Source organism: Cyprinus carpio, unplaced genomic scaffold (assembly GCF_018340385.1).
Source record: "Cyprinus carpio isolate SPL01 unplaced genomic scaffold, ASM1834038v1 S000006773, whole genome shotgun sequence".
Lineage (NCBI taxonomy): Eukaryota > Metazoa > Chordata > Actinopteri > Cypriniformes > Cyprinidae > Cyprinus > Cyprinus carpio.
In genome coordinates this window covers 179261-194193 of record NW_024879364.1, presented here as the reverse complement: position 1 = coordinate 194193, position 14933 = coordinate 179261, and the positions used below count along the sequence as shown (strand labels likewise).

The 14933-nt window shown below is 36.2% G+C and overlaps 1 protein-coding gene across 2 annotated transcripts; it reads right to left on the bottom strand.

Annotated features, from left to right (window-relative positions):
- Nucleotides 1-3215: 3215 nt before the first annotated feature.
- LOC109047065 (protein shisa-4-like) lies at nucleotides 3216-13483 on the bottom strand. Of its 2 annotated transcripts, none has more exons than XM_042756028.1 (5): nucleotides 13354-13483; nucleotides 12424-12580; nucleotides 11175-11296; nucleotides 10014-10260; nucleotides 3216-3786 (listed from the first exon to the last, which is right to left on the bottom strand). In XM_042756028.1, exons 1-4 carry the CDS (start codon nucleotides 13412-13414, stop codon nucleotides 10052-10054), a joined length of 549 nt encoding a protein of 182 aa, XP_042611962.1. In that variant the 5' UTR covers nucleotides 13415-13483; the 3' UTR covers nucleotides 3216-3786; nucleotides 10014-10051. The 2 variants fall into 2 exon arrangements, with proteins under 2 accessions (XP_042611962.1, XP_042611963.1); XM_042756029.1 differs by having other exon boundaries at nucleotides 3216-3783; nucleotides 13354-13460.
- Nucleotides 13484-14933: the final 1450 nt, after the last annotated feature.

Sequence of the window (14933 nt, the reverse complement as noted above, 5' to 3'; positions counted from 1 at the left end):
TCGATATATCTATATATATATATAATATATATATATATATATTGCTACGATGTAATGTAGTGAGTGTACAGCTTGTATAAATTGCTGTCCCCTCAAAATAACTCAACACACAGCCATTAACGTCTAAACCGCTGGTCAGCAGACGTGCATAAACCCGCAGTTATTTGAAGGTCTGTACGCGTTATTGCTGGTGGAGTAGCCCTTATTTGCTGGGCTTCCATCACCCTGCTTTTATGCGCATTTTAAAGTATCGCATCAGAATCGAGTGATGGAAACGTTGAATTTCGAATAAAAATGTCTTAATTCGCAAAAAAAAAAAACGCTCGCTTGAGGTGGTTTTTGACTTGCGCTAAAAAGGGTTAATGTGAAAAATGGGAGATGGAAATGCATTTTGCTAATAAATTCGTCCCAAGCGCATCAAAAAAAGTCACGTGATTTTGCGCTATGGGACAGTAAATCCTGACTAACCAGTGGACTGATCTTGTTCCACAGCATCTGAAATGTCCGAGCAAAGTCTGTCATCAAAGTATTTCTGTATAATTGCCTCCCAGAACTGTTAAACGACTGCGTTCCCAAACAGCAGCATCCACCTCCGAAAGCAATGACCGCAAAAATATTGCACATTTTAAACTTTACATATTATTAATAGTATATATTTGGGATTTTTGTTATCTCTAATAAAGGGAACGTTGTTATTTAACTTTAACATTGCAGTTTTATATAGGCTAATGGATACGGTTTGTAAGGCTTTTCTCTACACTCCAAATTAAATAAATAAAATTTAATTAATTTAAAAAACGCTTTCAAATTGGTGTGGCGGTGTGTGTATGTTTATTTTGTATGTTGTTTTTAGTTTTTTGCTGTGTTTTGTTTTTTGTGTATATGAGAAAATGTGAATTTTAAATGTTTTTTTTTTACTATAATTTTTTAAATATATTTGTAGTCAAGCTGTGGGTTTCAAAAATCACAATCAATCCATGGTTACTGCACTTTTACTATAGTAAAACCAAGAGAAAATTAATGTCCTGACATGAAAGTATAAGTATGTCTACATTTTACTCTTTTTTTTCCAAGTATGATCATATTCTACAGTTACACAAATATCCTTAAATGTAAAATTTAATTAAAATATGCCTTGATGAATGAAACCATAAAATATTTTAATTCTAAGAGGATAATGGAAGTTTCTGCTGTGAACGTGACTATTAAATATATACATGTTTCAAAGTAGCTAACACTACTGTTTACATGTAGTAATATGAAAGATAATAAGCAATATAAATGTAATAACTTAATACTGATCTTCATTATATTATGTGCAAGAAAAAAACACAGAGAGTAATGTTCGCATACTAGATTAAATCATTCTCTGTTTAATATAGGAAAACATGAAACAGGTCAATGTATTGTTTGTAATCAGGCAGAAACAATAGAGCATGTTTTAATAAAATGTAAAAATAAAAAAATATGAAAAAGAAAGGTTAAAACTCATTAAGGAAGTAAGAAAGATGGGTGTTGAATCATTTAATTTGTCAAGCCTTTTGAAAGAGCATGCAGAACAAGCTAAAATATATGGTACTGTTAAATACATTAAAGAAATATGATTAATCAGGAGATTTTTTATATATATAAATATGTATATATTCGTTGCTTATTAGTGCTTCACACTCCAGTCCAGTTGGTGGCGGTAAATCCATCAAAAGTTGGTTTGCCATCCTCCATAAAACGTTGCAATTGAAATTGAAATCAAAAGATTTATACAGCTAAAACATAATAGGAGGATTACATAAAGATGCCCTTACATGCTAAATGTCTGGCATTACAAGCTATATCCTCCTGAGACCCAGATTTTTTTTTTACATTGTTTTTTTTTTTGTTTTCATGTCATCACATTGTTTAGAACATAATAAACAAATGGTAAAATAATAATAATAATAATAATAATTTTTGAAAAATTATATTTTATTCATATCTTATGCTATCCTCTGTAGTGGACACTAGGACTAAAAAATAGAATAAAATGACATGAAATTATATGTATAGGCAAAATGGGATTTTTTTTCAGTCACCAATAACTTTTTGGGTTTCAGGATTTTTTGTAACCAAAGATGATTCTCAATGCCTTTTCAATGTTATGAAAGATATAATGGAATGAATTGATACACTATTTTACTTTATGCACTCTGTGGGTAAAATGGCCATAAATTAATATTCCCATTCAATGCAATGTATCTATACACTGTATCTAATTTGCATATTAATGTGTTCTTGGAGCAACATTTAATGAAAAAGAAGTGTAATAATTGGAGTAATAATTGGCAACATTTTAATAATAACATCTAATATTTCATAGGAATATTGATGTATAATTTATTTCCATATTCACTTGTGGTGTCTCCCAAAATGCCTGATAAACATGATTTAATTACAGGGCCTAACGTTAACCCAACTAATGGAAATCAATAATAACTGAGCTTGTGACAGTTTTGTTGCAAAGCACAATATTATGGTGAAATTAGATCTCGTGTTTGTTGAGTTAAATCCGAATTATTGTTGTATAAGCATAGCAAGCAGCATAGCAAAAAGGCTAGCACACTTCAGAGTTATACCTACCAATTAACATTAAAACTTTAATCATTAAATGGTTACCGTGGTTATCGTACAGTGATAATATAGATTGAATATATTTATCTTTAACTTGTTTCTCCTCTTCTTTTCTTTTCTTTTTTTTTCTAAATTGGGCACCTGATGGCTTTGACCTATTCCTGTCCATCTCTGTGTTTATTTGGCACTGGACAATTAACAGATTTCCCGTCAAACACTGTCACTCACGACCAGAAGTCAAGACTAAACCAATTCACCTTGGTGTCCACATAATCATTTTGTATTACCTATTTTTATTAGCCATTTCACACAATTCAGAAAAACAGAAATGTGCAGGAACTGTAGGCCTGTATTAATAATATTATGAATGAAATGTGCGTTATTTGGAAGAAAGTCGAGGTGTGACTGACTTTAGCCCACTAATTCCATTAGAGTATTGCTCTATACAGTGGACCACAGGTTTTATGTTATAAGTTCTTTGTGGAACCATAAATGCCAGTGAAGAACCTTTATCTTTAAGAGTATGTCCAAAATATAGAATAAAAATAGTCTTAAGATTTCTGCTATTTATTCCCCATAAGTCTGAAGTTGGCCAGTGACTGGTTGATTTGTTTGATAGAATAATGTTCAAAAACTATAATAAAATTGTACAAAGGATTGTTTTCACAAGTAGAGAAGATGCATTAACTTTTGACCATTAAAAAAATTAGTTTAAGATGCCATTTATTGACCATTAAACAAAAGGTCATACAACAAAAGATGTGAAAACACTGAGAACAAATCTGGTTAAATTGAAGAGAAACAAACAAACAGTGGGTCATTACTGGAGGGAAAAAAAGTTCACAAAGCATGTATAAACTAAACTGTAACAACAATACTTTTATTCTCAGCTAAATCTTTTCAGAGTCTGTAGAAGAAGCGTGGGAATGCAAAACCCTCCACAATCCAGTGTTGATAACAGGCCATTTTGAGTGTGTGTGGGTGTGTGTGTGTGTGTGTATGTGTGTGTTTGTGTATGGGTGGTGGGGTGGGGTTTTAACTGGATTCTGGTGAATCCACGTAATCAGGGTTGTATGGCGGTAGAGGTGAGGTGTGGTCTGTGAGAAGCGCTGGGTTGTAGAGCGTACATGATCTGATCTTCATCATATGCAGCCTGGCTGAAGGGAGCAGGAAACTGACCTGCTGGAAAACAAAAACCAGTTGTTCAGTAATTAAAAATAGGATTGATTTCCCCCTTTATTTCTCACGTAATGTAAAGTTTCTTTATGTGTTTTGTGCGTCAGTCACGCCATCTCACCCACTGTCACCACAGCCCTATTCTCAAAAAAAAAAAAAAAAAAGGCTACGTAACGATTTATTCTTGGCATGTGAACAAATATTTCTGCGATAATAAAAAAAGTTTAGGTAGTTTTGAGCTTCCACAGATTTTGTCTCTTTACTTCCACTCACATTTTAAGTGGCTCCTATTTGTGACCCTGGAGCTCAAAACCAGTCTTAAGTCGCTGGGGTATATTTTTAGCAATAGCCAAAAAAACACTGTATGGGTCAAAATTATCGATTTTTCTTTTATGCTACCGTAAATATATCAAATTAATTTTTGATTAGTAATATGCATTGCTAAGAATTCATTTGGACAACTTCAAAAAGCGATTTTTTTAGTTTTTTTGTTTTTTTTAAACTTTAGGTTTAGATTTTTTAATATTTTTGTATCTGAGATATATTTTGGGATATTATTATAAACCATACATCAATAGAAAGCTTAATTATTCATTATCAATTTCGAAAAATTTACACTTAAGATTGGTTTTGTGGTCCAGGGTCACATTTGCTGTTTTAATTCTCGAAGATGAAGCACACACATTTAAAGATGGGTCGGCTAGATTTAGCAATAGTTCAACCAAAATGCTAATTCTGTCATCAATTTATTAGTTTATTGACATACTTAAAGGAACCAAAATGCTATTTGTTTAGTAATTAAGAGGATATTCTGAAGAATGCTGCTAACAGTTCACAGTAGCCATTGACTTCCATGGTATGGAAGACGGTAGTCTGGTTGACGGTAGCCATGCAATACAATGCTTCCGGCTTTGCTTCCGGCTACAATGCTACAACGTTCTAGCTTACTGCTCTGCGCTTTGCTTCTTATTTCTGTATTTTTCTCAGATTTTTCTAAGATTTTTACTTCAGCAGACCAGCACAGCGCTCAAACAACAGATTTTTGGCACACACACTAAAACTAAAAATTCTTTGGGACTGGAATTATACTACAAAAAGAAGACTTTGCCTTCCCACTGCCAGCAGCTTACATTCCGGAGACGGGGAACAACAACTGCCTACATTCAAACAGCAGAGGAGAGAGAAAATGCCTCCTGTTGAATATACTTGTTGCATGAACTGCTGCAAACTTCTACAAAGGATTGTGGTTCTTGAAACAAAGTTACTTGCTGGACTTCCAAAACAGACGGAACACTCAGCAGACCATCGTCATGGACCCGCTCAGCATACAGCCGGTGAGTCCCATGAATCTTCTGAATCTCAACAGTTTATACCAAGTGTAGAGGAACAAGCCAAAACTGATCGCCACACCAATCGATGGCACAAACAGGGAGCGAGGACCAAAGGAACACGAGGACATCAGATTGTCACGAGTTTTCTCGTATTGCTGCTGTAGCATCCTCTACCCCAGATTCGACTATGACAAGGCTTGTGAATACTGGTATTCTGCCACCCCCTATACATCTTGAGAACAGATTTGAAGCATTAATGAATGCGGGTGAGGAATCCCCAAATGTGATTAAACATGTATCGGATCAGCCAGCAGTTAACACTGCTACTAACAGGCGCTCCAGGTCTAGCAGACAGCGCCATTCAGCTCAGAGCGCAGCCGAGCCCAGGACTCTGATAGTGGGTGAGGCGCTCCCAGAAACATCAGTAGCAGGACTACAACAGCATGCTTTATTGTTGAAGCAATGGTTTATGATGTGAACAAGGAACTTCAGAACATTCTGATGAAGCACAAGACTGCAAATCGAATCATCATCCATGTGGGGAAGAATGATATTCGGAAAGAGCAGTCAGAACTCCTTAAGAAGGACTTCAATGAACTCTTTGAAACACTTCGAAGACTCAAAGTTCAGTCGTTCATCAGTGGACCACTTCCAGCAAGGGGAACAAATATGTTTTCACGGTTGCTTAGGCTGAACACATGGCTACAAAGATCTTGCAATATAAAAAGGAGTGAATTTCATCGACAACTTCAATCTGTTCTGGGGCCATAGACAAACTGTTTAAAAACGGATGGCCTCCACCCTAACAAAACTTGGAGCTAGAGTGCTTAAGGACAATATCTACTTCTCCTTACGCCATCCTTCAGCAGAGTATGTCAATTCATTCAGCGCACACACACCAGGTCCGAGTCATCATGTGGTTGACACATCCCACAAGGACACTGATAACACCATCCAGCCACAACAAGCACTGCTGATGGACACTATCCCGGCTGAGCCCTGCCCACAGAGCTCCTCACAGACAGACTGTAATGTATCAAAACAGATATAAGACTCAGCACCCAAGGACGAACCTTCTGGAAAACAGCCAGGGAAGCCAGGACACATATAACAGTCACTGGAAACACCAGAGACACAGCCCCTCTCACCGGACACATTATCCCTCTCTCCAGCATTCTCCACTTCTGTGCTTCTCACACGAAAATGGAGGACTTTTGGTGTATGCTGGGACTAAACTCTCTCACTCATTCGCTGCAAGCCCGCAAATATCACCAAAAAAACGGCGGGCCCCCCAACCACCAAAGCCTGTGGCCCTGCTCCTGTGAGAGCTCTCCGACCGCTGCCACAACGCCAGGGGCCAAACCCTCCATCTGCTGTAGGTGAAACCAAAAACAACTGATAGCAGCTCTCAGTGATATGTGTCGGGTCCCCGCTATAATAGCAGCAACATTCACAAAGTTTACAGAACAGCGGGAACCCAGTGTGCCTGTAGCTGCTTTCTCTATTTCAGTTTTATCACGTGATAGAAAGTCTAAGGTCTTTTCAAGCTCAAGGGCAAACTTATCTAATCTGCGGCCTATAATGCATCAAACTAAGATTGATGTAAAGACACAAAGTACTGCCATCAAGTTAGCATCTTTAAACATTTGCTCACTAAAAAATAAATCATTTCTAATCAATGACTTTATAACCACAAACAATCTGGATTTTATGTTTCTAAATGAAACATGGCTAGAAGACAGCTGCAGTGCAACAGTCCTCAATGAAGCAGCCCCTCCTAACTTTACTTTCATGAGTGTCCTGCAGGACTGTTAGGAGAGGTGGAGGTGGGTGTAGCTGCTCTATTTTTAAAGATGTCTATCAATGCAAGCAAGTGTCATTTGGTCAGTACATATTGTCTTTTGAATATCTAGGAATTGTGGCTGTAAAGGTTGCTCCATTGCATTCCTGTTTGGTTTTAGTTCATTATTTACAGTCCTCCAAAATACTCTCCAGCCTTTGTTGAAGAGTTCACAGAAATGTTATCAATGATTTCCTCAGAGTTTGACTGTTCGTGCTATTGCAGGGGATTTTAATATTCATATAGATAATGCAGAAAACAAAAATTACAAAAGAAATGATAACGGTTCTAAAACACCTTTGACCCTGATTCAGCATGTGCATGGACCCACACCCAAGGGTGGACACACTCTAAATTTAATCATCAGTAGGGGTCTAAACATTTCATCCATTGTTATTAAGGACGTAGCACTAATCTGACTTCACTTCTGTATTTTCTTTGATATATTGATCTCTGCTACCACTGAATCTAGATCTGTCTCTGTCAGAAGGAGATGCATTAACGAGAACACTAGTGTGCGGTTTATGGAGGCTATATCTCTAACACCAAGCATTTCTGCAGACTCTGTTAAACTTCTCCTTGATTTCTTTAACTCAAAAGTTAAGAATGTTATTGATGATATTGCTCCAATAAATAGTCAGTAAGAAAACAAACAGACAGAAATCAGTTTGGAGAAGATCAACAGCAGTTCAGACTATGAAAAGACAATGCAGAAAAGCCGAGCGGATGTGGCGGAAGACGAAACTTGAAATTCACTGAAGCATCTACAATGTAAATGTTCATGGTTTTAATGTGAAACTAGCCACAGCTAGACAGACTTTCTTCTCAAACCTTATAAACATTAACTTAAGCATCACTCGTATTCTTTTTGCCACTGTTGAGAGACGGACAAACCCCCCAAGTCAGATTCCCAGTGAAATGCTCTCAGTTAGCAAATGCAAATGAGTTTGCTTCCTTCTTTTCTGAGAAGATCATTAATATCAGGTAAGGCGATTAGCACATCCTCAAGTAATGCAGAGGTCAGAAAGATCTGGACGCAATATCAAAAAGATACTATGTCTATGTTTTGAAGCAATTGATAGCAAAATTTTGGAAGAAAAAGTGCAGCACCTTAAAATCGTCAACCTGCTATCTCGACACCACATCAACACTTCCCCACATCTTTTTTCAAAAGTGTGCTTAACTGTGTAGAAGCAGACCTCTTAGAAGTGGGAACGCCTCCATTCTTTCTTTTCTGGGATACCAATTTCCAAACTCCCTGAAAAACTGCAGTTGTAAAGGCCCCTCCTGCAAAAGAGCAATCTTGATAACCCCATTTTTGAGCAATTATAGACCAATATCTAATCTTCCTTTTGATAGGCAAAATTATAGAAAAGGTAGCGTTTTTTTAGCAATACCAGTAAGCTCTGAACAAATACTTAAAAACTCAAAGTGATACCTGTGCACCATTTTCAATCTGGTTTCCCGACTGCCATCACAGCACTAAGAGACTAAGACAGCGTGCGCGTTTCATTAAGATAATATAATTATGATATTGAGAAAGAACCCAAATTGCCTATCCCAGTCTCTGCGGATGATTACCTAGATTTACCTAGCCTTATCGCCCAAATGACCAAAGCCCCACTGACTCCCTCTGCCAATGTATTTGATGAAATTAATAGTTGGATGTGCCAGAACGTTCTTCAGTTAAAACAAGGAAAAAAACTGAAGTTATTGCATTTTGGAAACAAACAGATGAAGTTTTTTCAAGGTGAAATGCCATACCTTGACTCTAGGGGACACCAAAACAACTAAAAATCAATTCAGGAATCTTGTTGGTGTGATATTCATGGAGACAGACCTTAGTTTCTGTCGGTCAGCGTCATGTCAAAGCAGTAACTAAATCAGCTATACTATACACTCTAAAAAAACATTGCAAGAATTGTAGATGTTTTGTTTCCAGTCAAGACTAGAGAACTTGTCTTCTTGCCTTTATCACTCAGCAGGGTGGACTACTGTAAATGGTCTCCTCACCTGCCCCGCCTTCCCAAAAGACCATCCGTAGACAGCTGCAGCTCATCCAGAAGACTGCTGCCGGAGCCGATTATGACTAGAACCATAAAAATCTGATCGGCATATCACACCAGTCCTCAGGTCCTTACACTGGGCTTCCAGTTTTACATGTTAGGATTGATTTTAAAGTACTTTAGTACTCCGTTTTATCACCAATGCATTCAATGACCTAGGACCAAAAAGCTAATATTGCAGATATGTTCACTGAATATAAACCTAACAGACCCTGTTTTTTTTTGCAGATATTAGGATCGAGTCAGTTAGAAATACCAGGGGTTTACACAAAACAAGGGGAGTCCACCTTTAGTTACTATGCCGCCCGCAGTTGGAATCAGCTTCCAGAAGAGATCAGATGTGTAAAACATTACGTCACATTTAATCTAGACTCACAAAACTCATCTGTTTAGCTGTGCATTTTGTTGAATGAGAACTGTGCGATGTCCGAATTGATTGCCTGTAATTTTTGTATCTTTACATATTCACATCTGTATTTCTTATGTAAAAATCATTTTCTATTTTGTAACTAAACTTTTTAAATATAATTTTAAAAATTACTTCACTTTCAATTTTTAATAATTTCCAATGTTTTAGGGCTGTCGTAAAATTGCGTAAATGTTTTATGATTTTTAAAATTGCTAAATTGTTTTTTTTTGTTATTATTTTTCTCATGATATTTTAACCTTCTTTTTAATGTAAAGCACTTTGAATTAACCATTGTGTACGAAATGTGCTATATAAATAAACTTGCCTTGCCTTGCCTTGCCTTGCCTTGCCTTGCCTTGCCTTGCCTTGGTTACCAACATTCTTCAACATATCTTCTTTTGTGCTTGAGGGTGAATATTTTTGTTTTTGTTTTAATTATTTCTTTTTGTTTATGTATTTTATGTTTTGTTGCAACATTTTCATTCTTGTCAACAGACTTAAAACAGTAAAAGTTCAGCAACATTTGGTCTTGTAGAATGTGCTAGGCCTTATTCTTTGTGAAACAGGTAGATGTTTGCAGATCTTACCAGCCTCCAGATACTACATGGTCTCAGTCTATCCAGCACTAGGTGTTCTTACTGGCCATGTCATACGAGGGTGCGGGTCCAGGTGCATATAACTGTTCCTGATATGGTTCTGTCTGCATAGGCTGACCTCCGTAACCTGGTTGAGTCAGCACTGGTTGGTATTGTGCGTACTGGACTTCCTGCATTACAGGCTGCATCTGAATGGATTGTGTATTCATGACTGTAGTTACATGTGTTTGTACCTCAGCTGTGGGTGGAAAAAAAAAGACAGGAATGAATTAATTTTTTAATTTTTTTTTTTTATCTGAATTATTTATTTTTGATATTAATTGAATGGTTCACCCAAAAATAAACATTTGCTGAACATTTACTCATCATGTAGAATGCAGATGAGTTTGTTTCTTCATCAGAACAGATTTGGAGAAATTTAGCATTACATCACCAGTGGATCCTCTGCAGTGAATGGGTGCCGTCAGAATGAGAGTCCAAACAGCTGATAAAAACATCACAACAATCCACAAGCAGTCCACAGCACTCCAGTCCATCAATTAATGTCTTGTGAAGCCAAAAGCCGCATGTTTCCAAGAAACAAATCTATCGAGATATTTTTTAATTTAAACCATCGCTTTCTGGACAAAATAATCCATAACAGCACTTTCTCGTGTCCAAAGTCTTACATCAAAATCCACCAACATATTTGTTTAGAACTGTTTTGACTATTTTCACTTGTAAACAATGATTGATCTGTGCATATTTCTCTCCTGATTCAGAAAAGACCCCTTTTTTTTTTTTTACTGGAGATAGCAATATTATGGAAAGAGGACATGCATTTTGGCCAAATGTGACAATTTAATGTTATAAAGCGTCTTAATGATTGATTTGTTTCTTAAACACATTTTTAGCCTCACAAGACATTAATTGATGGACTGGAGTCGTGTAGACTACTTTCGGATTATTGTGATGTTTTTATCAGCAGTTTGGAGTCTCATTTTGACGGCACCCATTCACTGCAGAGGATTCAATGGTGAGCCAGTGATAAAATTATACATTTATCCAAATCTTTTCTGATCAAGAAACAAACTCATCTACACCTTGAATAGCCTGAGGACAAGTACATTTTCAGTTTTTGGTAAAGTGTTTCTTTAAGACTAAAACACTTACGTCTGCGGTTTCTGAACATTTGATAGAGACAACACCAGGGGCAGCAGCAGCAGGTGACGACGACCGAGATGATGAGGACCACAACCCCCGCAACTGATAAGCCAATGACAATACCAATGTTTCTGTTGTTGGACAGATAAAAACATGAAGCAACAAGCATTAAAAAAAGCATCTTCTAGTATATTTAATCTATAATTTAATCTATAAATCTTATTTATAATAAAATGTTATTAATTAACATTGTATTTATTATTTTGTTTATTATTAATTTAATGAAACCACTCTGATTTAATTAAATCACACTGGTTAGTTTGCTTTGTGCTTGGATTATAAACACTAAAAACATTCAATATCAAATCAGGATTCAAACCAGGGCCATAACTGCAAAAATTGCCACTAAAAAAATGTAAAACATTTGTTAGTATAAAATATTTTTTACAACATTTTTAACTCCTTTGATCATGCACCTTCTTGCCTGGGTTACCACATTAACACCCTCAAAAATGTAGAAGTTGCATCATACTATTTCTCTCCTGCCTTGTCTTTAAATTGACGTGAATACAACGGCTTTATAAAGGGTTTGTTCTATAAGTAACAAAGGGGCTGTTAAAAGCATAACATGCACCTACAGTGATTAGGGTGCTTTTTGAAAACTGCATTTCAGTGAAAAAGACATTTGAAATATGGATATTTTTCTTATAAAAACACATGGATTCACTACAGGGGGCCTTTATTCATCCCCCGGAGCCGTCTGCGACACGTTTTATTATGAATGTGCAAGATTTATTTGAAGACTTGTGGACTGTTCAACTGCAACACCCGCTGACTGCAATGATATAGCTTGGAATAGCCAGGATAATTTTTAAAATAACTCTGACTGGATTCGTCTGAATGAAGAAAGTCATATACACATAGCATGCCTTGAGGGTGAATAACACACGAGTTAATTTTCATTTTTGGGTGAACTAACCCTTTAACACAATATACACAACACATTTAAGTGTAAATCTCTGGATTGTACCATGTCTCAGCTCACAGAATTATCAGTAGATCACAGCTATGGATGATGAGGGAAATTAAAGCGTTAACTGACCTATATATATATATATATATATATATATATATGTGTGTGTGTCATTTTTGAAGATTCAAACCATTTTGGTTTGGAATTTCGTGAGGGTGTATAAAAAGTAACTTTTGGGTCTAATGGACAATTGTATTAAGAAAGAAAAGGCTTAAAAATCCTTACATATTGCAAAAATTTTGCCTTTGCTTGGATAACTTCAATAATCTAAAGGGGCAGCAGAATCTGTTATCGCAGGTTCCACAGCAGTGTGTCCCAAACAGGCATGTCATCGAAGATCTGTACTCGTTATTGCTGGTGTAGTAGCTCTTACAATCATCTCCTAAAAGAACAGTAGAAATGCGACACATTTCATAAGACCATGCGATGATAAATTAAAGAGAATCGAGAGAACTGACTTTATAACATGAACATCATTTAAAAAGTACCGTTAAATCAAGCAGGCCTACTGTACAAATGATTTTTGTACTTGACAACCATCGGTTAACCAACGGCGATAAAGTTAGTTTGATGTTTGACATTCATTAGACATTCAAACATGAAAAATATGGATTCTGTACTGTATATAGAAACAATAAAGGCATAATATGAAAAACCAAGCCTTGTAAATCATAGGGGATAATATTCTGAATATTTTACAGTTGGTTTAATACCTTTAGATCAAATGATGTTATTGTTTAATGGATTTATATTAATGCATACATTAAAAGTTGTAAAATGATTATAAAACACATAAAAAGGTCATTCCAAAAACGGAGCTTTGTGCAATAACATGGATGTTTTTCTGAACATTTTAATATTGGTTTTAAATTATAATGTCACGTAGGTAAATTGTTTAATTCATTTAAATTGTTTTTTTGTTTTTTTTTTACTTTTTTTCCCCTAGAAATGAAGCCTTGTGCAATGTAAAGGGCACATATTTATGACTATCTGAGTTAGTTTGGTCTCAAAACATAACACCCGCAAAGAGTATAACTGGCAACAAAAAATGAATGTCTAAAAAATGTCAAACGTCAAACTAACTTTACAAAACGGGGACACAAAAACATGTTTAAATAGTTTTTTTTGTTTGTTTCTTGTTACAAACTTACTTACCGACTGTTACCATGAATAAACCTGCAGACAGGAGCAGGAGAACCACTGAGGTGGACGCCATCGTGCTGCTCTTCCTCTTCTCTTGAAGCACACAGTGTTACCAGATCGGCTCGTGGTCGTCTAATGAACCAGTTGTAGCCTTTCCCCCTCTTTTCTGCAATCAACGTCACGCAAACACTGGGGAGAAACGAAAGCGAAAGAAGAAGAAGAGAGAAAAAAAAACAGCTGTTAAAATTTGTTAAATATGTAAATTTAAACATTAGCCATTACAATCAGGGTTTGTTCATGATTTGCACAAAAAATATATCACAGATATTTTTAAAAACATGTTTTATATTATATATTAGTTTTTATGAAATGGATTAAGGTAGTCTGAATTTGGAGCGTTGTAAATTGATACAGTCTTAAAAATAAAGGTTACAAAATGTTTTTTTTTTTTTAGCAATGCCACGGAAGAACCATTTTGGGCTCCCCAAAGAACCTTTTAGTGAATATTTAGAGAACACCTTCCTCCGCTATAAAGAAGCTTTTATGTGATGTAAAGGATCTATGTACAGGTGCATCTCAATAAATTAGAATGTTGTGGAAAAGTTCATTTTTTTCAGTAATTCAACTCAAATTGTGAAACTCGTGTATTAAATAAATTCAGTGCACACAGACTGAAGTAGTTTAAGTCTTTGGTTCTTTTAATTGTGATGATTTTGGCTCACATTTAACAAAAAACCACCAATTCACCATCTCAACAAATAAGAATAGGTTTCCTGAGCCTTCAAAATGATCTCTCAGTTTGGTTCACTAGGCTACACAATCATGGGGAAGACTGCTGATCTGAGTTGTCCAGAAAACAATTTACAACTATTTATACAATAAAATAGTCTTAAGATGGTGCAAGATTGTTTTCTCACATGGAGAGCAGAGGTTAATTAACAGAAAAGGCACGGCTTGACCTAGTTCAATCAGCGCATCCTGGCTTAGTCTTTTGCACATTTGCTAAGCCAGGATGAGAGCGTGCAGCTATGTCAAGCCAAGTGTAGATAGTTGGGATAAGTGCACACTCACGGCATTCTTAAACAGACCACGGGATTGATCACAGAATCAATGATGCAAAAATGCATAACACCCGTGTGGCATACTTCTCGCCAACTGAGCAACAGCTTCTAATGGAAACATATGAAGAGGTGAAACATATAATATGCAAAAAGGGAAATACAGCAATAAAACAATGACAAATGATTTTGTTTTATTTTATATTTTAGATTAGATAAAATTAAAATTAGATTAGGTGATGGGTTTGATGTGTTAAATAGACAGATAAAATGAGCAAAATAGATAAAATACTGTAGATGTGCATAGTGTATAGTGTAAGTGTTTGCAATTAATCATACATGTGCTTGCATGAGTAAAGCACATGGGTGGGTGGGTGGGTGTGATGTGGGTGTGTGTGGGGGGGTGGGGGGGTGGGTGTGTGTGTGTGTGTGGTGTGTGTTTGTGTGTGTGGGGTGGGGTGGGGTTTTAACTGGTCTCTGGTGAATCCACGTAATCAGGGTTGTGTGGCGGTAGAGGTGAGGTGTGGTCTGTGA